This window comes from Leptonotus elevatus, chromosome 15 (genome assembly GCF_054856555.1).
Source record: "Leptonotus elevatus isolate MCC_2025b chromosome 15, RoL_Lele_1.0, whole genome shotgun sequence".
Taxonomy (NCBI): Eukaryota; Metazoa; Chordata; class Actinopteri; order Syngnathiformes; family Syngnathidae; genus Leptonotus; species Leptonotus elevatus.
Window position 1 is genome coordinate 12,174,557 of NC_141253.1, and position 19,829 is coordinate 12,194,385.

At 40.2% G+C, this 19,829-nt stretch overlaps 1 protein-coding gene across 3 annotated transcripts in view; it reads right to left on the reverse strand.

The window, feature by feature from the left end:
* Nucleotides 1–558: 558 nt before the first annotated feature.
* Nucleotides 559–19,829, reverse strand: part of LOC147161945 (putative E3 ubiquitin-protein ligase HERC1) — a 49,981-nt gene continuing 30,710 nt past the window's right edge. For all 3 annotated transcript variants that reach the window (XM_086096586.1, XM_086096584.1, XM_086096585.1), the window contains exons 45-80: nt 19,644–19,771; nt 18,912–19,129; nt 18,583–18,842; nt 18,211–18,263; nt 17,936–18,130; nt 17,335–17,500; nt 17,035–17,269; nt 15,440–15,692; nt 14,888–15,141; nt 14,687–14,814; nt 13,978–14,108; nt 12,956–13,183; nt 12,698–12,825; nt 12,327–12,526; nt 10,711–10,816; nt 10,503–10,631; nt 10,220–10,318; nt 9,335–9,508; nt 8,927–9,211; nt 8,312–8,377; nt 7,722–7,847; nt 7,243–7,381; nt 6,798–6,979; nt 6,581–6,736; nt 6,388–6,510; nt 5,676–5,778; nt 5,440–5,609; nt 5,100–5,238; nt 4,864–5,033; nt 3,223–3,392; nt 2,954–3,119; nt 2,746–2,822; nt 2,414–2,666; nt 1,524–1,676; nt 1,107–1,412; nt 559–992 (exon numbers count right to left, since the gene is read on the reverse strand). In XM_086096586.1, coding sequence (XP_085952712.1) covers nt 807–992; nt 1,107–1,412; nt 1,524–1,676; nt 2,414–2,666; nt 2,746–2,822; nt 2,954–3,119; nt 3,223–3,392; nt 4,864–5,033; nt 5,100–5,238; nt 5,440–5,609; nt 5,676–5,778; nt 6,388–6,510; nt 6,581–6,736; nt 6,798–6,979; nt 7,243–7,381; nt 7,722–7,847; nt 8,312–8,377; nt 8,927–9,211; nt 9,335–9,508; nt 10,220–10,318; nt 10,503–10,631; nt 10,711–10,816; nt 12,327–12,526; nt 12,698–12,825; nt 12,956–13,183; nt 13,978–14,108; nt 14,687–14,814; nt 14,888–15,141; nt 15,440–15,692; nt 17,035–17,269; nt 17,335–17,500; nt 17,936–18,130; nt 18,211–18,263; nt 18,583–18,842; nt 18,912–19,129; nt 19,644–19,771 — 6,055 coding nt within the window. In that variant the 3' untranslated portion in view covers nt 559–806. The remainder of the gene's footprint in view (nt 993–1,106; nt 1,413–1,523; nt 1,677–2,413; nt 2,667–2,745; nt 2,823–2,953; nt 3,120–3,222; nt 3,393–4,863; nt 5,034–5,099; nt 5,239–5,439; nt 5,610–5,675; nt 5,779–6,387; nt 6,511–6,580; nt 6,737–6,797; nt 6,980–7,242; nt 7,382–7,721; nt 7,848–8,311; nt 8,378–8,926; nt 9,212–9,334; nt 9,509–10,219; nt 10,319–10,502; nt 10,632–10,710; nt 10,817–12,326; nt 12,527–12,697; nt 12,826–12,955; nt 13,184–13,977; nt 14,109–14,686; nt 14,815–14,887; nt 15,142–15,439; nt 15,693–17,034; nt 17,270–17,334; nt 17,501–17,935; nt 18,131–18,210; nt 18,264–18,582; nt 18,843–18,911; nt 19,130–19,643; nt 19,772–19,829) is intronic.

The following is a 19,829-nucleotide window of genomic DNA, read 5'->3' on the forward strand; positions in this document are numbered from 1 at the left end:
GTAATTATGGCTAGTCTGTGTTGACATTTCCCCAACACTGGCCTTTACCTGAGATTAGTGTATCCTTGTTAAGATGATATATGGACGTTATATTTATCCCCTATCTCACACTCTTTCTCGTTCTCAGCTGCGAGATTGCTGACTGCAGGTTGAATTGCACGCTGCCTGTGTCGAAGCAGGTGGCATATTATTATTAATAGGTTCCTCTCAGCAGCCCGACTAATGGCAGAATAGACGCAACAAAAAGGGATGCATATATGAAGGTACTGTATGTAAAGTGGGTCCTCAGTTTTCTACAGAGGCGAGGTAACCCAAATTTGTAAATTTTTGTTTTGGTCACGGCCCGCAGCATGTGTCTGTAGGTGAGGATAGGACCACCGATTGACTGGTAAATCATCTTTGTTTCCGCTCCATTCTTCCCTCACTTGTAAACAAAACCACAAGATACTTAAAAGTCATTTTGGGAAGCATGGTGGACAAGTTAGCATGGCTGCCTCATACTGTACTTCAAATCTAAAATCTGCGAGAAGAGCAAAGTGTCAATTAAAAAAAACAAGCTACAAGTAAGCACTCTTTATTTATTTTTTTACAGTAACACCGCCTACGTTGAACAGATCCCTAAATTATTTTCAAACAAACAGGCACATTGATTCAGTGGCTTATATGATAAGAAAAAGTAGTCTATATTATCCCAGTGGCTTCTCGGTTCAAGCACTGCAATAAATACACGATACCTCGCACAAATGCAAAACCACAACACTCATCCAAGGGGAAAATAAATTAAGTCAGTGCATATAATGGTGGCGTCATTCCTCTGTGTCGGAGGTCTCTAAAGGCTCCGTGTTGTGCGTCAGCATGTAGTTGTCCATGTCGATGGAGGGACAGTTGTGTATGGAGTAGCGCAGACGCTCGGCCAGCACCGCCTGGCTTGTGTACGGCGGAAGACGCAGCAGGAAGAAACACGTCTGGGCCGTCGGGAGGCCGTTGATGGGCTGAGGGAGAGAAGACCATCCTTACAAATCCAGAAAATTCTATACAAATTTTAAAAATCACGCTTCATCCATTTTTGTGGAGATCAAGCATCCTTTTTTACAACCTTAACTCACCCGATCCACCTTGATGATCTGGAACTTCTGCGTCATGTCGGCCGGGTTGGACGGCAGCCGGGACCTGCCGGAGACGAAGCGCAGGAAGAGCACGCGCTCCTCGTTGGTGAACTCCTCCAAGCTCTGCCAGAACCAGGCCACCAGCTGGTGGCTCTCGGCGATGTCACGGTAGCGCACCAGCTTCTTCAGCGTCTCCACCGACACCTCGGGCAGGCCGCACACAAGCTGCTCCAGCTGCTGGGCGGTCAGCAGGGAGAGGAGGGGAACGGGGATGATGGCCGACATGCCCTCTCTGACCGACGCCACCTGGACAAATGACAACGCCGGCTTTGGAGTTCAAGTGCTTTAGTACAGTACACAAATCCAGGGATTGCAGCTGGGCAATAACGTCGCAAACTTTACGCTATTGCTTCAAACCTGAGAGTCCATTTCATGAAGTCTGTACTGCAGCGCTCTCTCCACGTATTCCGTGCGGTTGGAAAAGTTGAGGGGAATGTTTTGTCCTCCGGGAACGACAGGCACCAGCCTTCCGTCCGCGCTGTGGGCCACGAACGAATCCAGTGGAATCATCTTCACAAGGAGATATGGTAACATTATTTTTTATGGAGGGCCAAAACTGACAAAATAAAAAATAAATGAATAAATACATAAATAAAAGTGAAAATAAAAATGAATATAAAAATATAGTTCAAAAATTAAACACAAAAAATAAATATAAATGGAAATAAAAACAACAACAACAATATATATATATATACATGAAAGTAAAAATGAATGAAAAAATAAAAAATGAAATTAAAAAAAACCTAATAAATGTGAAAATAAATACAAAAATAAATATATAAATAGGATTATATGTCAATCAACACAAACAATTAGGACCGCCACCTCATTTGAATTAACACTTCATGACAGATTTCATGCTGACAGCGTCTGCAGCATGAAATAAATAAATATGAGAGCAGAGTATTTTTATTTATTGATTGACATTTAATTATATTTATATATTTATTTTTGTATTTATTTCCACATTGATTTAAAAAAATAATTTTTATGATTTGAATCTCGTTTTTTATTTTTGCATTTATTTTTACTTTGTTTTTATTCCCATTTATATATTTTTTATATTGGTTTTTAATTTCACTTTTATGTATTTATTAATTAGTTTGAGGTTGTAACTACAACTCTTCTACTTATTCCATTTATTTTTAGTTTGAGACTAAAACTTAATTTGTTTTCTTGGTTTTTTTTGGGACTGAAATTATAAAACAGACGTAACAACGGATACGCAAATGGAGACATCTCACCACATGAAAATTCTCCTCTGTGATGCCGCTGTTCTCCAAGTGGAGAATGCCTTGTAAGGTGCGGAAGGTGAGGAGGTCCACCTCCTCCAGGTCAGGCTCTCCCAGCGGCATGGAGCAGAGCTGCTTCCACACCCACGGCGCCAGATGCAAATCCAGAGGTTTCTTGGTGCGGATGGCCACGGCCATCAGGATGCCCAGGAAGCGAAACTGGACCATGTGATCTTTAGAGAGAGCGGCCGGGTTCAGCAGGAACCTGTCGGGACGCAAGACCAAAGCTTCAGACTGGACGTTCAGGACACTTAATGCTGGGCTTAAGGTTGGAGTTCACCTACCTGTCAGTGTGACTGCCCACATCTACAAAGCTGTTGGGTGTTTGTATCAGGAGGTCCACCACGGTTGACTGCAATTCCTACTCAAAACAAAATTGAATTAATTAGTTTTAAGGTTGTCTGAACACTAATTTTGTCAAATGTGAGCATTAAAGCATTATAGACTCAGAAAACAAATTTTTTGACTTGAGGTATTTTTTTGTGTTCTTACTTGACACATCTCTGTAATGGTGTCGTCAAACACTCCACCGGCGTCGTCCGCCCCCTCGCCGACGAGCTTGACCTTCCATGCTCGGGACGGTAATCGCAGCTCCAGAGGGTTCAGGCTCACCACTTGCTTGGCGATTTGCACAAAGATGGGCTTGCTGGAACGCCCTCTGCAGGTTGGTCAGGAGCAAACACGCAAGCGTCGTCAAACGCCCCACATTCCAGCTGACTCGTGTAAAAGACCTTACAAATTCCCCCGATAATCGGACGTACCTTGTGGAAATACGTTTCACGGTGATCTGCGGCCCGTACGTTTTTCCTTGGGTCATAGTTCTGCCAATGGAGCGCACCAGAGGCAGAGTGTTGACTTTGGGTGACAGAAGACCTCTGAGCTCACCACGGACGATAGCTGTTGTCCCCGAACTGTACCTCGAAGAAGACACCTGAAAGGAGACCAAGAAACGACTGAAGAACTGGTTATAGCAGAGCAGGGACTAAATATCACGGTACATATTATTTAGGGGACGGACATATATAGTGATGTTATTTTGCTATGTTTCAAGATATCCTGCATCGTTATCTATCATGAACAGGACAAAAAAGCAGTACCATGATAGAGCACAACACTAAATCAAATAGCGGTGAGGCAAAATATCAATATCACACTATACCAGCAAATGTTTACTGTCAAAAGAGCCATTTTAGGCCAAATAAATAAATAAATAAATAATCTGTCTGGAGCCGCAAAATGTTTGAACATTGTAATGGAGGAAACGGTGAGTTACTGTTAGTTTATTGAGGGCCCAAGAGCTCATCAGAGCTGCACCAGAACACAAAAATATGACAGCAGCCTCCAATGTACACATTAATTTTCTTCTACCTTTCATCTTCCGTTTCTGGATGTATTTAATTTTTCATACATTTTTAGACATTTCTGCCTTTCTGTCACATTTTTGGCATTTTTGGAAATTTTACAGACATATTATGGTAATTTTCTGCCTCCATCTTTTTGGGGAGATTTAATGGCTATTTTTTAAAATGTTTTTTTCTGCCTCCATCTTTTTTGGGGAGATTTTATGGCAATTTTTTAAAATGTTTTTTTCTGCTTTTTTTGCTATCAATTTTCTGACCTTTTTTGGGCATTTTTGTGGACATTTTATGGCAATTTTGGCGATTTCTTCTTTCGGTTTTGGACATTTTTTTGGATGCAAGCTCAGGGCTGATCATCCTGCAGCTAGCCACCTCTGGGGAGGGTTTATAGTGTAAAAGGCTGAAACACCCCGTGACCCAGAGGAACACTACTGATGATGGGTCTCGTAAATTCATTTTCTCAAGCTTACCATCTACTATTCACCGTCAAGTTCACCAGTTAATTGTATGCGCTCGCACATGTTTAGCAACATCTCATCTTGTCTTTTCTGGATTTTTTTGTACATTTTCTTTACCATCCTTTTCTTAAATAAATTTTCTGACATTTTTGGAAATTTTATTATGGTAATTTCCAGGATTTCTTCTCTTGTTTATGGACATTTTAAAGTTACCGGTACTTAATGAATGTTTTCTTTTCTGTCTTTTTAAAAATAAATTTTCTGACTTTTTTTGCAATTCCAAAGACATTTTATGGCAAATTTCAGTTTTTTTTTAAATATTTAATGTAAATAAATATGTAAAAAAATATTTTTTTCTACTAATTTTTTAAGAGATCTAAAGGGAATCACAGGAGAGGGACTAAAGAGCCGCAGGTTGCAGACCCCTGCACTATACCATATTATCACACACAGCACAGTGTCATTTAAGTGTCGATATCCCAAATTATTGTATCGCTGTATATGGAGGCAATTACCGATACTGCACCTTGACTGCAGTTTCCACCTCTAGTAGATTGTGAAGTATTATTGATGAAAACCTGATTACCATATTCTTGGCATCCAGGTTCAACAGCCGCCACGACTTGTACATGAGATCCGAGAAGTGGTGGAGCACCCTGAGGCGCATGCTGAGCAGATGAGGGCTGCAGCCTTTCAATGTGTTGTATTGGGGAGGGACACACTGCGGAAGACCCAGCTGGAAATGTCCAGAGCCACCTACATAAGATTTTAATGTTAGTATCAAAGCTGAACTATTAGCGAGCCGCGGGAGTGTGCGCGCACCTGAGGTTTTGATGGCGGTAGAGGGCGTGGTCCACGCCGAGCTGTGGCAGCGGCCCGCCGAGATTTGTCGGATGTTTTTACCCTGGAGGGACGTCACCAGTGTGGGCTCCTTCACCGGGTTGGAATGTCCCATACCAAGCTGGGAAACAAATGGAAGAGGACTTCAAATTAAAAAAACATATATATTCAAAATACAACTTCCAAGAGGCCACTCTATTTATATGAGTCTTTATGCTAGTTACAATTTTGTACAGTGTTAATCAATCATTGCATTATATATGTTTTTCATAAATAAAATGTTCTTTATAAAATTGGACTCCACAGCTTTCCTATAGATTACCTGTCCGTCACTATTGCAGCCCCAGGTGTAGACGTCCCCGGTGGAGGACAGTGCAAGGGCGTGTTCACAGCCCAGGGCCACGTCCTCTATGAAGTGTCCATCCAGGGCCGGAACCATCTGAGGACAAGACTTGTTCTTGAGCATGGAGTCCGGCAGACCAATCAGACGCTCTGTTGGATGAACATATCAGAATCAGAATCATCTTTATTGGCCAAATATGTCAAATTGATATGTACCTTGTCCAAATGTGTACACATGTCCATCGCAGGTCAAGGCAACAGAGAATTGTGTTCCACAGCTGACCTTCTTTATACTTTTATTGCACAGCTGCTCCACTTTCTGAACACACGAATAACAAACACACGTAATTATTGTGAATGAGAGTTTTCCAAACTTTGATGTTGAGTCCCAAAATAGGCCGCATACCAATTTGTATTGAGTCACTGGTGGTCTTTATATTCGTTTAACTGCACAGTATACGTAGGTCATCAACATTCCAATAATAGACGCCTGTTAAATATTATACGGGAAATTAAATTGTAATTTTAATTTTAAATGAGTAAGGTTTAATTTGATGAGAATAAAATTACAATATGAGGGGAAAAAGTCAATATAATGATTATGAGGGGAAATTCTTAGTTTATTGAGATCAAGTTCTAATTTAAAGGGAAAAATACAGTTGACGAGAATAAAGTTTGGAATATTCTGAGGAAGAAAAAACCCTGTCAGAACAGAGCGATGTAATATAAGCTATAAAATAGGAAAACATATTTTTATTTTGTTGGAATAAAATAATATGAGGGAAATTTTCATCAATTCATGAGATTAAACTGTAATATTATAAAGACAAATGCTGGAATGCCTCCTGCATCAGCCTTTGAGGATATAAAGGCAGCAATGATATACAAAAATATATTTTTGGAGCATTTGCTAACCTTATCAACATACCTGAGGGTAATATTTTGCTGTTGAGGAACCAGTTCCCAATTTTCCATAATCTCCATCTCCGAATGCCCATACAATCATTCCGTCCGCAGACAAGACCAGAGTGTGGTTAAGACCACATGACACCTGGGAAAATATTTTGTACCATTTAATTCAGATTCAATTCATGTTCGGAGCCCAAGCAAGAAGTCTTTACCTGTCCTACATGGTAACCCTCTAGTGCAGCCACCCTCTCTGGCAGCATCTTGTTGGATGTTGACCGTTGACCCAGACGTCCGGATTCGCCGCTACCGAAGGTAAACAGTTTCCCATCAGACGTCACCACCGCGGAATGCCGGAAACCGCACGCAAGCTGTAACGCAGAAGCAATGATTATTTAAGCAAAGGACTACTTGGAATTAAATGCTCTTCACCTGGACGACGTCTTCCCCCTGCAACGCATCAATTTGTTTGGGTCTTCTCTGCCTTTCGGTGTTGCCATGCCCCAGTTTCCCGAAATCGCCATCCCCCCAACTGAACACCTCCCCTGTCTCCGTCAGCGCCATGGAGTGCCCATCTGAGCCGCAGGACGTCACCAGCTGGGTCACCACGTAACCTGCACACAGGAATTTCCGTATTTTCTCATATTGTGGCTAACCGCAGAGGGGACAAGGTGGTAACTAGAAGGGAAGCCTTTATTAAATTAAATTCATCATATTTATTTGAAAAGATCCTTAACTTCCTTTATAACAATAACTCCCTCTGTTATAATCCGTGATGTGGCTAATCTGGAAATAAATAAAAAATCTGCTAATTAGCATTCTTCTCGACATACAAAGCTTGTCTCAGTCTTAGATGTACTACTTCAATTGGGTTTACCTTGAAAAGCGCAGATAATAGTAGGGACATATAGATCATCGGAATTGCCTTGCCCCAGTCTTCCGTACTGTCCTTCCCCAACAGCGAGCACGGTCCCATTGGACTGAACCAAGAAAGTACAGTTCTGACCGCACACCACCTAAAAGACAACCAAGACGAAACATTTGGAACTGCAGTCATCAATGGTGGTTGTCTTGGAAATATGGAGGACCAAAACTGCCAAAATTCAAAATAAATAAATGACTAAATAAATAAATAAAAAAAGACTAACAGTGAAAATAAAAACAGATAAAAAAAAAATATGTAATTCGAAAATTTATCTATATATTTATTTTCTTATTAAATTTTCAAATTATAGTTTTTTTTTTATATATCCGTTTTTATTTTCACTTTTAGTCATTTTTTTTTAAATGTATTTAGTCATTTTGAATTTTGGCAGTTTTGGTCCTCCATACAGAAATGGCACAATGGCACAATACCTGTTGCGTCTGTAGCAGAGAGGGGGCTAAAGTTGGCACCATGGGATTGGTCCCCATTCCTGCAAGCTGTCCATAACGTCCGTTCCCCCACAGGTACACTTCACTTTTGCCCCCTCGCTGCCAATCCTGTGGAAAAGTGGCACATGAGATTTCCAGTAAAGTTCAAAGTTAAAGGTGAAACAGCCAACCTATCACTCTTCAGAACTTTCCATCCCATTTCTGATGCCATTTTTCATACTGTTAGATTTAGACTATGGTGTTCAATTCCTTCGCAAAAGAGATAACCTTGCCAACTATCCTTTCCAAATCTGACATAATTTCTCATGGACGAAGAAGAGTAAAAATTTGAACTCAGATTTATAAAATACCAGTCTAAAACATTGTAGTTTTTGCAAGTATTTATCAGTAATACAGTGCAAATGGAAGGAAATGTGAATATTTACTTTGCAAGTCAATTTAACGTGTGCGTCCTTACATTTTCTTCCAGTGCTCCTAAAATTTTAAGTTAGGGGCTACTGTGCTCCTAGTAAAAAAAAAATATATATATATAGTTTGCACTCTAGAGCTCTAGGTTATAACTGTGCGATTACCTCCGGCCGAGTGGTTGCCCAGGACATCAGCTGTTCATCCATCCTAAAGCTCCATTTACTGTTGTCCTAAGAGACAGGACAAGTGTATCAGTAGGCAGCTAACACGACCCATTCAATGATATTGTCGTCTGCATTAGAGATAGACCGATACTGATTATTAGTAGGCAAAGAGGCCGATAACCGATATTTGGAGCCGATGTTCTTTTGCAGTAAAATAAAAAATATTAGCATGAAAAAGCAGGTTTGTTAAAACAACTTTTCAAACATACACAAAATAGCTTTGTTTTATAATTTGAACAAAAAAAGTAAATACTTATAGTAAATAAAGTTTTCCAAAATTTTAACATAACTGAAATGTTGAATTTTCACTTGTTTTCATTTTAATGTTAATAAAAGCAAAAAGAAAAGTTCGTAAAAGGTTTCAAAAGATGTTTGCAAACACTGGAAAACTGAAAGAACATGTTCAAAATTTCTTTGTAACAAGAAAACTTCACTAAGTTCGCCGCTCAGAGAGTACACCAGCTTTATCAGACTTAATTGTCAAAATGTCAAATATCTGCACCGATAATCGGTCTACCCCTAGTCTGCATATAATCAGGTGAATTTCTTTCATACCAGGGCCTTTGAGATTTCATCCTCATCCCCGTCCTCAAACTCTGGAACCACAAAGGACTCTGGGAAGACAATGCCGCTGGCGATAGCCTCAGCACTGCGCACGGTGGCGGCATAGGTGGCGAGCCAGCTCCACTCGACTGGGCAAGATCGGGCATTGGGGCTGGCGTGATGTGGTGGGCACGGGTAATGGCAGAGGTGCTCCTCAAGAGCTAAACCGACAGCGAGGGAGGCCAAACTCTGCAAGAAGGCACTGTGGACTAGTTGGTCACCGACGACCACATGAGCCTGCATAAGGAAGAGATGGCCTAAGTCGCGTGGGCTGATAAAATGCAAATGTGTCTCTAACATGTAACATGTCAGTATGTGTGTATAGCTTGCTTTCAATGTTATGAGGTAATCATTAGTTACCCGCTCGTAGGCATACTGCTCCTGCAGCAGCAGGGGCAGCCTCTCCAGCAGCACTGCCAAACAAGGAGCCCGATGCAGACCCAGGATGCTCTGGCTTCTTAGAACCATGCGGCAGGAAGCCAGCACGTGATTGTGTGTGATCCAGTCGGGGGTGCAGCAGATCAGCAGGACATCCTGGGTGGGGAATAAACGTGACTGACAAGTTAAAGGGGAAGTCAACCCCCTAAAAAAATTATATATATATATATATATGAGCTAAGCAGCAAAATCCAGCAGTTTTTATCAATATCAGAAGGTGGCCATTTTGCCACTTGCTGTCGAGTGAAAATGACATCACAGGTCTCAGGTAACAACCAATCACAGCTCAGCTTCAGAAAACAGTTGAGCTGTGATCGGTCATTGCCTGAGCCCTGAGCAACTGCGATGTCACCTTCAGTCAACAGCAAGTGGCAAAATGGCCGCCCCCTTGAGATGGATAAAAACGGCTGGATTTTGCTTCATAACTCATATTCACACAAATGTAATCATAATCAGAATGTCATGTTTGGACTAGTGAGGTCACATATAACATTATTGTCAAGGAATGTTTAAGGTTGACTTCCCCTTTAAACAACAATCATCTTAAGTAGAACCTCAACCTGAGCACATACATTCCAGAATTCCACCATATATTTTGAGAAAAGTTACACAAAAGCTACAAAAGTCAACATATCTTTAGAATGTGGGAGGAAGCCGGAATATCCGAAGAAAATCCCTCAAAAGCAAGGGGAGAAGATGAAAGATGAAAACTTTAAATACAACCTCTCAACTGTGAGACAAATATGCTAACCACTAGCTCAATGTGATGCTTACATTAGCCTCTATGTTATAAATTATCCAAATTACCTTTGACCTCCCGAAACAGGCGACAACACCCATTTTGGGGATCCATGTAGTACTGACGACTGATCCCAAACCTGTAACGGTCTGTAACACCGAACCATCCTGCACGCACACACATATCACTGTTAAGAGAATTACAGTATTTACAGTCAGTTTTTAAGCACACTTCAACTGGAAGTGGCAAATGATAAGCACACAAGTTTAAATGCGTTTGAAGTGTGTGGGAGGGAAATTAAAAGACATTTAATATGGTCCCTACATAACACAGTGACTTATACTCTCCAACCTGTAAAGACCAGATGTTGAGCAGCCCCCCAATCCCTCCAGAAACGAGAGCCAGACCGCTGGAGCAAAATGAAAGAGACTTCACCGCTGTTATGTGACCGAGGAGGACAAACACACACTTTGCACATTCCTGAAACACAACAATCTTGCTGTTAAAAACCTGATGGATCAATATTATTAAGATATGAAAAAAAAAAAACTAAACATACCATGACATTGGCACTTCTACATTGGCTGTTCAACGTGGTTGGCAGAGGCACGGCGGCACTCCGTTGTGGCAACGTCCACACATGCACAGAGCCATTCTGACAACCTCTGTAAAGATACGAGTTACAGTAAAAATTACTTCCACAAATAGTGAAATACACAATGGGAATAGAGAGGCGTATATTTGAGAGACAGAGTGGCATATTGCTTCCCCAAACATTAAACATGGATGCACACAACATTGTGGAGCGACCATGTCAGAATCTACTGTAAGGTTAATTATCCTTAAAGGTGGCGTATCCACATAACAAGACCGTCCATAATAGTGTGTGGGAAACTCATTTACAACAAGCGATATGAGTCCAATTTTCATTCATTTGCAAGACTGTTAAAGTGCTGCAACAAAGTTCAAATATGCTCAAAGATTAACTCATTCACTGCCATTGACGCCTATATACGTAAAAAAATAATTTGAACTATTCATATTAGTTTAAAAAAAAGCCACTTTGGTTAACAAAATGAAAACCTAGACATTTTTAATAATCTTTTCTTTTTTTTTTTAAAGAAAAGATTGTTAAAAATTAGGGGCGGCAGGCGATTACAATTTTTAATTGTAATTAATCGCATTACTTTAATAGTTAACTCACGCTTAATCACAAATTGTATATGTTCTAAATGTACAATAAAAAAAAATCTAGGTTTTCATACTTTTGTTAACAAAATTGGGGAAAAAAATGTTAAACTAATAGAAATAGTTCAAAGGAATTTTTGACGTCTATAGCCGTCAATGGCAGTGAATGAGTTAATAACTCTTCCAAGCCTGTGTGCGAAAAATAGCATGTATACAAACTAATATTATCATCATCATCGACAACTGGAATGCTAATTGTCAAAGCCATTGTCTCAACATAACATAAAATAATCATAAATATTTTTTGACGCGGTAAGATTTCACGATTTAATTAACGAGCGATTGTTTACATGCTGCAGTTGCTTTCGTTAGCATGTAGCAACTGAATTCAAATAGGGTCAACAATTAAGTCTTACATGTAAACACCTGAACCATAATGTTTATGACTGAGATAATAGTTACTATCACAGGATATTTAAGTTATACTATATATTTGAGGGATGAATGTATTTACAGGAGACTGACTCATATCATCAAGAAAACATTGTGGCAAATGGGATTAGCAATTAACTGTTAAGAATAATGTCTACCAACAAGTAAACTCACTAGCACTAACAGGTACTAATAGTTGTTAGTTAAAGCTACTCTTTGGAACAATTAACCCCAAAATATCTCTACAATAGCCTTTTTATTTGACCATTTATTATGACTAAAACATTTTTAAATTAGTAGATAAACTCCTTAGCTATTCATAATGGGAACTCCTGCAAACCTCTGGCCAATAGTTTTCAGACATGATTCAGGTTTGAATTTCCCGCCCTCTGTCTGCGGATGTGGCATCATGTGCGCATTGTGTATGTAAAGAAGGGAAAATGCAGTTTCATTTTTCGGCCACAGATGGCAGTAGCAATTCGAAAATTAAATTGTATGTGTTCAAACGCTTTCATCTTTATTATCAGATTAAAGACCCGAGGAGATGAAACTCACGCCGCCATCATAAGCATGGGGTCCGGGGCTCGGCCAGTGAGCGGGCACCACTCAGCGACGTTGACCATGCTGGAATGTGCGAGGGAGTGAAACGTCACCCACGTGCCCCTTGAGAGTCCTAGGATCTTCACCACCTCGCACCTGCCTAGACAGAGCAGCAGGTGCCCCGTCGGATCCCACTTGAGAGAAGTGATACCATCCTGCATGGACAATTCAACCTCAGATGAGAACATACATTCATATATATATATATATATATGTATATATATTTTACTTTAAAGCAGGGGTGGAGAATCTTATTCCCATCTGGGAACATTTCAGTTTTTATGTAAGTTTCCCACCTATGCAAGTGAATTATACTTTTGCCACACCTGGTAGATGGGAAGCAATACCAAAGGCTCATTCTCATAGGTCTCAGTAGTTGCCAAAAGGACTTTTCCACTGGGGTAGCCGACTGCAAATGGCTTTTCCTCACTGTGCCAGGCCACACACTGCGGAGCTGGGAAAGACCAAAGAACCGGAATGCCCCATTAAATATATTGTAGGAATTTTACACATCAAGATACACTGGATTTAACAAGAGGAGTACATAACACTGTACATAAAGCTTAGAGTCTGTGTGTCCTCACCCTCCGTCCTGTAGCAGTGGGTCAGTTCGGTGGTCTTCACAAGTAAGTCGAGCTCTTGCATGGTGACGCGCAGCCAGCAGAGGGAGCCGTCCAGCCGTCCCACCAGCAAGTTCTCGGTGGGTCGGGTTTTGCAAGCGTCGGGCTGATCAAGGAGCCACAAGCTAAAGGCTGCGGCCCAACAAAGCGCCGAGACCCGGGATGCCTGAGCCTCCGTGTGACAGTGAGAGCCTGCAGACAGTCCGAAGGACATACAAGGCGACACGTGATCAAAGTCGCCCCCTCAGTCATTCATTTTCACTACCCTGCTAAAAGGATATTACATTTCTACATATTTCAGTTATTGTGGAACCTCTTATTTGTTCAGATGTTAACACTTATTTTACTGCGATTGGTTGACGACTATTCCAGGGTGTACCACACCCATCGTCAGCTGGGAGAGGCTCCAGCTCACCCTCTACTCCAATGAAGAGCAAGCAATATGGACTAACTTAAATGACTGCCATTTCAGTGTGACGATAAGCTAACGTTATCAATACTCGTGTAAAAATATCATTAATAACATAAGATTTTTTTAAACAAATATAGAAAATAATTTTATTTTATTATTTTTAAAAGATGCATTTAATTAATTTATTGCATTTTAATTGAGTTTTTATATACAATGAGTTGTAATTTATTTCATTATTTTAATACTCTTGATTTTATTCATTTAATTTGAACTTGAGTTCATAATGTTATGTAGTATTACTTTATTTAAATTTGTCAAATATATTTTTTATTTTTACTTTATTAAATTTTACTTAATTTTCATGTCATTTTAATTTATTTTTAATTTTGTATTCATTTCATTATTTTTTATTTTTAAATTGTGCATCAATTTTATCTTTAGTGGAACAAGATTGTTTTGTTGAGGATGCTTTATGGTCATCTATGATCCTGCATATCTAGCTATTTATGCCTTACCTCAAACCTTGTTTCTAGTTTGCTACTGTCGAGGAGACAAAAGAGGCCCTGACGTTTACCTCTGATGTTCATGATGGTGATGTGTTTGTTCTCTGGGGCAGCCAGAAAGTCTCCGCCTGTACTCCAGTACACGGGAGATGACATATGATGACATCTGCCTGCCCTCTCGGCGCTTGTTCTATCTGTTTTACTGCAAAGGGCCAAGAGAAATATTGTCATTGTTTTGTGTGTGCGTGTGTGTGTGAAGACACCACAGATTACTACCAGTGATGGAAAACAGTGTGACTGTAACCATAGAAAGGAAACCATAGAACTTAATGTTAAACAAGAAAGGGTTGAGCTGCTCAGTACAGTATGAGCCGTACAACAAAGTGACTACAGCAATACTGTAACTATTACAATCAGAATTGGATGATTACTTGATTACCTGATCTTATTGTTAAATTACACCCTATTTGTCACAATAATTTTTTTAAATACATTTTTCGCAGCTTTTGTTGTTGAAAGAAAAAAAGAGGATTAGTGGGGGAAAAAAAAGCAAAAGCAATCATTGTCACTGTTTTCCTTTTTCTATATTCAAACTGTAATAGACTCTATTAAAATCAGATGTTTGTGAAATTAATAGATTTTATTTTTAGGCCGTAATGCCCAGCTCTGACAACTACATTGGGCATTCATACGAATAATACCTATTAAATGCGAGGCATCTAAAAAGATTGAGTAGTTTTACACTATTTAAGCTTTCTTTGAAATTGCAACTTTTCTTACCTGGTTATGCATGAGAAGGTGGTATGCAACTGCGCATTGTTCTCACTGATGCTCCACAGCTGCACCACCTTATCCTGAGAGCAAGTAGCCAACAGGCTCTGCTCACTGTTCCACAAGCAAGTGGCCACCTAAACAACACCAAAAAATAATATCAAGATCCACTTGCATGATTCACTTCCACTCCACCGTCCACGCACACACCTTATTATAGTGTCCTTCCAGCCTCCTGACGGGACATTTGCGCAGATCGCCAGCGAGGTCGCTGTAGGTCTGGGCTCTCCCGGGTCCGTCGCGCCCGCTTGCGGCCAAAGCCTGCACCAACTGCCGCGCCGCCCACTGCCGGTGTTGGCTGCTCAGCATGGCGGACAGGACGCATGCTGCCAGAGCATTGGCCAGCTCGAGAGGGCCCACTCTTGTGCCACGGTGGGCGGAGGAGCAGGTGGAAGACAGCCCCTCTTGATTGGAAACATTCAAGTATTTATTTCCATTGTATTTGTCATTATTTATTCATCCATTCATCCATTTTCTAAAGCGCGTGGCCTCTATTGTGAACTGTTTGCTACTAACTGCACACAGCAGGCTCAGGGTTGGCAGAAGACATAAGCATCAACCATTTCAGTGAAAAAAACTCTTACATCACATTTTTGCTCACAACTCAAAGCATAAAAAAGCTAAACACAAAAAAAGAAAAATTACCGAATGGCGGCTCGTAAATCTGAAACCTAGTAAATTGGATTATTTTAAATGACTCACCGTGAGTTTCGTGTTCAGCCTTGTCAGCGCTGTAGCTGTGAGCACCTTTCCTGGTGAGTAAGGCCACAAGGCTCTGCGTGACCAGAAAGGTAGCTGGGTGCTCGTCGCAGTCCTTCACTTGCTGCTGCTGCTGCTGCTGCTGCTGCTGCTGCTGCTGCTGGGTCACGGCAGACACCAAACTGACCGTTAGGCACGCTCGCGGCTGCGCATCACCACTGGAAATATGCACTCCTGTAGCAGCTGCCATCAGATCCTACAAGAAGCAATGGAGGATTATTTGTATTCAAGAACATTAACCAATAATTAATGACGTTGATTCTCCTGCCATTACATATTTACAGTACAGGTGCTTGTCAAAAAATTTGAATATCCTCGAAAAGTTGAATAATTTCTGTAATTCCATTGAAAAAGTCAAACTTTCATAGTTTATAGATTCAGGGCCCACAACTTAAGTGATTTCAAGTATTTGCTTATTTTTACATTATTTGGGCTTCCAGCTTATACAACCCGTGAAAACTGGATGTAAAAAAATTTGAATAATGTGAAGAAATCACCATGCATACTTCCCAGTGTTGGGATGGATGGACAGTATTGATTTTGATGATAGACTTTGATGATTTAATTTTAACCATTTAATATGTCACAATTTTTTTTAATTAATATTGGAATTTTACTCATTTTATTTATACATAATTGGAGAGCTAATAATTGATCTAATCACTTCATCAATTGTAATAGAAAATAAGAATTTTTTATTTATCATTTCATTACAAAAATGTATTTTATATTTACATACATAAACACGCACACACACACATGTATTGTATATGAAAATATACAATATAATTCTATATTGCAACTATTAATCGACAACTAATTGATTTTCAAATCATTATTTTGAATAATTGATTAATAATTTAAATACATTTTTGAATTTAAAATTGTCCAAATGCTGGGAATGTCAGCTTCTCATCACTAAATAGTAGTCCTCCATGAAAGCAGACTGAATATCTTTGTGTTGAATTATAACCAAAAATGTGTTTTACTTTGGTGAACAATGGTCAACATGTTTGCCTATTTTCTAACATGTTTTGGACAAAACCAGTAACTGAATTATAATCCATCTATAGATATTTTATGCACTGTCAATTTGAAATAATGTCCTGTTTTTAAATAAAGTGATTACAATTAAAACTTTAAAAAAAATCTGATTCACCTGTTAACCGACAAAACAGTCAACAGATTAACAACTTGCTAAAATAATGGTGCGCTTCAGCCCTAAAATAATAGTGTAAATACTCGAATAAATATAAAAATTAATTATCAATTTTTTAAGACATCTATAAAAACTTTTTTCTTAATTTTATGGATACATTTTTAAGAAATTAAATTAAAACTAAATTCGACAAACAATATAAATAGATTATTGATTAGAAAAATTTATTGAGTAAAATAAATGTATATTATTTAAATGGTGACAAATAATATTAAATATTATTGTCAAACCCTGCTAAAATGATGTTCAATATGATTAATGTAACACAGAAAATATAACTGATACTCATGCACTATAACACCCACTTTGGTGTACCAACCTGAGTGCATATCTCCACCAGCTGCCTGTAGGCGGCAGGGCTATGGGACACTACACTGCCTATAGCTCCCGTCAGAAAGCTGAGGCAACTAGAGTTGCCGCGTTCTGAGGCTGGCCCCTTGCCAACGGAATGTCTGTCCGTGCACGTGTTTGCCCTGCCCGCCGCGGCGAGCGTCATCAGACGTACAAGGATGCGGATGTCTGCCAGGCCCAAGGAATCCAGTCGACCGGATGGACTAGCAAGGAGGGAGAAACGAGGAATAGCTACACATTTAACCAGAAAAAGCATCAGTGGACTTACCTGCAAGCGGTCTGAGAAAGGGCTTGCATCACCATGCTATACGCCAGCAAGATCTGAGCTGTGGAGGTCACTCTTCTTAGCGCTTTCAGTCGGTCGTGAGAGTCCCTCAGAGATAAGGCCTGCTGCCCGAGACTCAAGGAGCTCTTCTGTTCCAAGACAGCATCCCCTAATGGTGAAAAAAATATGACTAATAGTGGTCCGGGAGTCCTTGTTGGAGAAGTACTGTATGGCTTATGCACAGTTTGACATGTTAAAGTTAAAGTAAAGTACCACAAGTTTGTTTTTGTTTTCAAGCAGTCGCTTGGTCAATTTTATGCTTTGTGTTGCAAGCAAAAATTTGGAAGTATACTTTAGAGACAAATTGGTTTACATATAAAAAAAAATCATAGAATTATTGATTGGCTTCATCATCTCTTACACAGCGTAAAAGTCATTCAGTCCACATTGCATATTTCAGGTATTTTTATTTTTTGCTCTAAATTAGCTCTCAGGTTCCCATGAAAAAAAGTGCAAATGATTGTGCTATTAGGAAGCTCTGGAATTTGACTATCATGGCTGGAACAAGGAAATAAATTTAAAATGGTAATGATAACTAGACTACCTTTGGGATCAGTCCTCATGGGGTCCACCGAACTATAGACCATAGCCCCCAGTGGATCGGCCTCACTGAAAGCGATGGGGTCCGGCACCAGCTTCTTTTCAGTCAGACCTAGCGGTCTCAGCAGAAGCCCGAAGTCCTCCAGTCCTGTCAGTCTGTCTTCATCACTCTCGTCTTGGTGGTTTATTTCCCAGTCGTCTGTGCAAAAAGGTGCGCTGCTCATGTAAAAACTAAATGATGGAATGCATGTATTTGAGTAATAAAGTACCCCTACTCACCATCAGAGGTGCTGTCCAAGCGGCCAATCAAATCACTCGTAAGGCCTTTAATCCTAAAGTTAATGAGGCAACAATATTGAGAAATCAAAATGGAGGGGGGAGCATGAAGTAAAAATCCAATTTCTAGCTGAAAGTAAAGTATAAGTTATACTTCCTCAAATAGTGTCTGACAACTTGAAAGAACAAGCATCCACTTCTAATAAACACAAAAACCTAACGAAGGGATGGATGGAAGTCAAATAGGCACTGTCAATTTGTACAAATAAAGAATCCTTTCAAATAAACAACTCATCCTAAATACTGTTAATTGCATTCTCTACTTTATGAGGGAGATAAGGTACAGTACATAATTTCCAGTTGTTTTTGCTGTACCTTTCACTCCTGGAACTCGGATCATTGGTGTTGGCGGCGAGGTACTTCTCCCTGCAGGAAGTGCAGAGCAGGTAGAAGGGGAAGTTGGAGCCGCACTCTCCTTTGAACCAGACGTCCACGTAGGCACCGGTGCTGTCGTAGCCCTTGCGTGCAGCGCTCTGGCCACAGCCGGGATGCCGGCGCTTTATGTGGTTGTTGAACTGCAAGGTGAGAGTGTTGCACAGCTCGCACTTCACCATCGGACTGTGTTCTTCACCGCTCTAATAAGGAAAAGACAAAGGTTGTTGTATTTAATAGCTTCGACGGATAATGTTGCGTTAATGTGTCACCTCTACTATGTGAAGAGTATCTCTCTCCAGGCTGAAGAAAGGGGTGAGCAGGTCCTCATAGGTCTCCTCGTGATACACGTCATCCATGAAGCCCAGCTCGGACTCCTCCTCCGTGGAGAAGGGGTGCAACTCCACATACTCGGGCCAATCGCCTGAATTCTGTTGGTAAAGCTGTGGGATGGGGTTCGGTGACGGCAAATCCGAAGAGACTGGAATTCCTGTTAATTTAAACAAAGGGTAGAAAGGAAAATATTCAAACTTATTTGTAACCAATCAAAAACATATATTTTAGGCATCCATCTTATGGTTGTAATACCTGAATTGACCTTCTGTTGTTTTACTATTAGCTCAAAATGGTTCCACAAGCGGACTGTGCTGTCTTGCTGCTTTGCTACCCCACTAGTTCAAAATTGCTGCACTCCAAAGCATTTCTCTCTTGTGTTGTGTTTTTGATTTCAATAGCAGCCTATTTAGGCAGTAAACGAGTAGGGCTTGAAATGACTGTGCTATTTGGCTCCATAACAGTAACAAATGGTCAATTATTTCTCTCCTGATCAGTTTGCAATTTTAATGGCAGCCTGTTTAGTCAGTTAATAGGGCTTGAAACAGCTCTGCTGTCTGCTGCCTTGCTCTTTACTAGGTCAAAATAATTCCATACCAGCCGTTTCTCTCCTGGTATAGGTTCCCTTTGAATTTTTTTATAACAGCCCGTTAAGGCTGTCTAACTCTGACCTGCTCTCCGAAAAGACGTCCTCTGAGTTGGGCCTGAACGCCGCCGCCTTGCTGGAGGAGGTCTATTCCTTGTCAGGTGGACATCTAAGAAGTTCTCCCGTTCTATCCAGTCCAAACCAGGCAGCAAGCTGTCAATATTTAGGTTAGTTGACACGATTGTTTTATTTATAATGAAATAATGTTTCG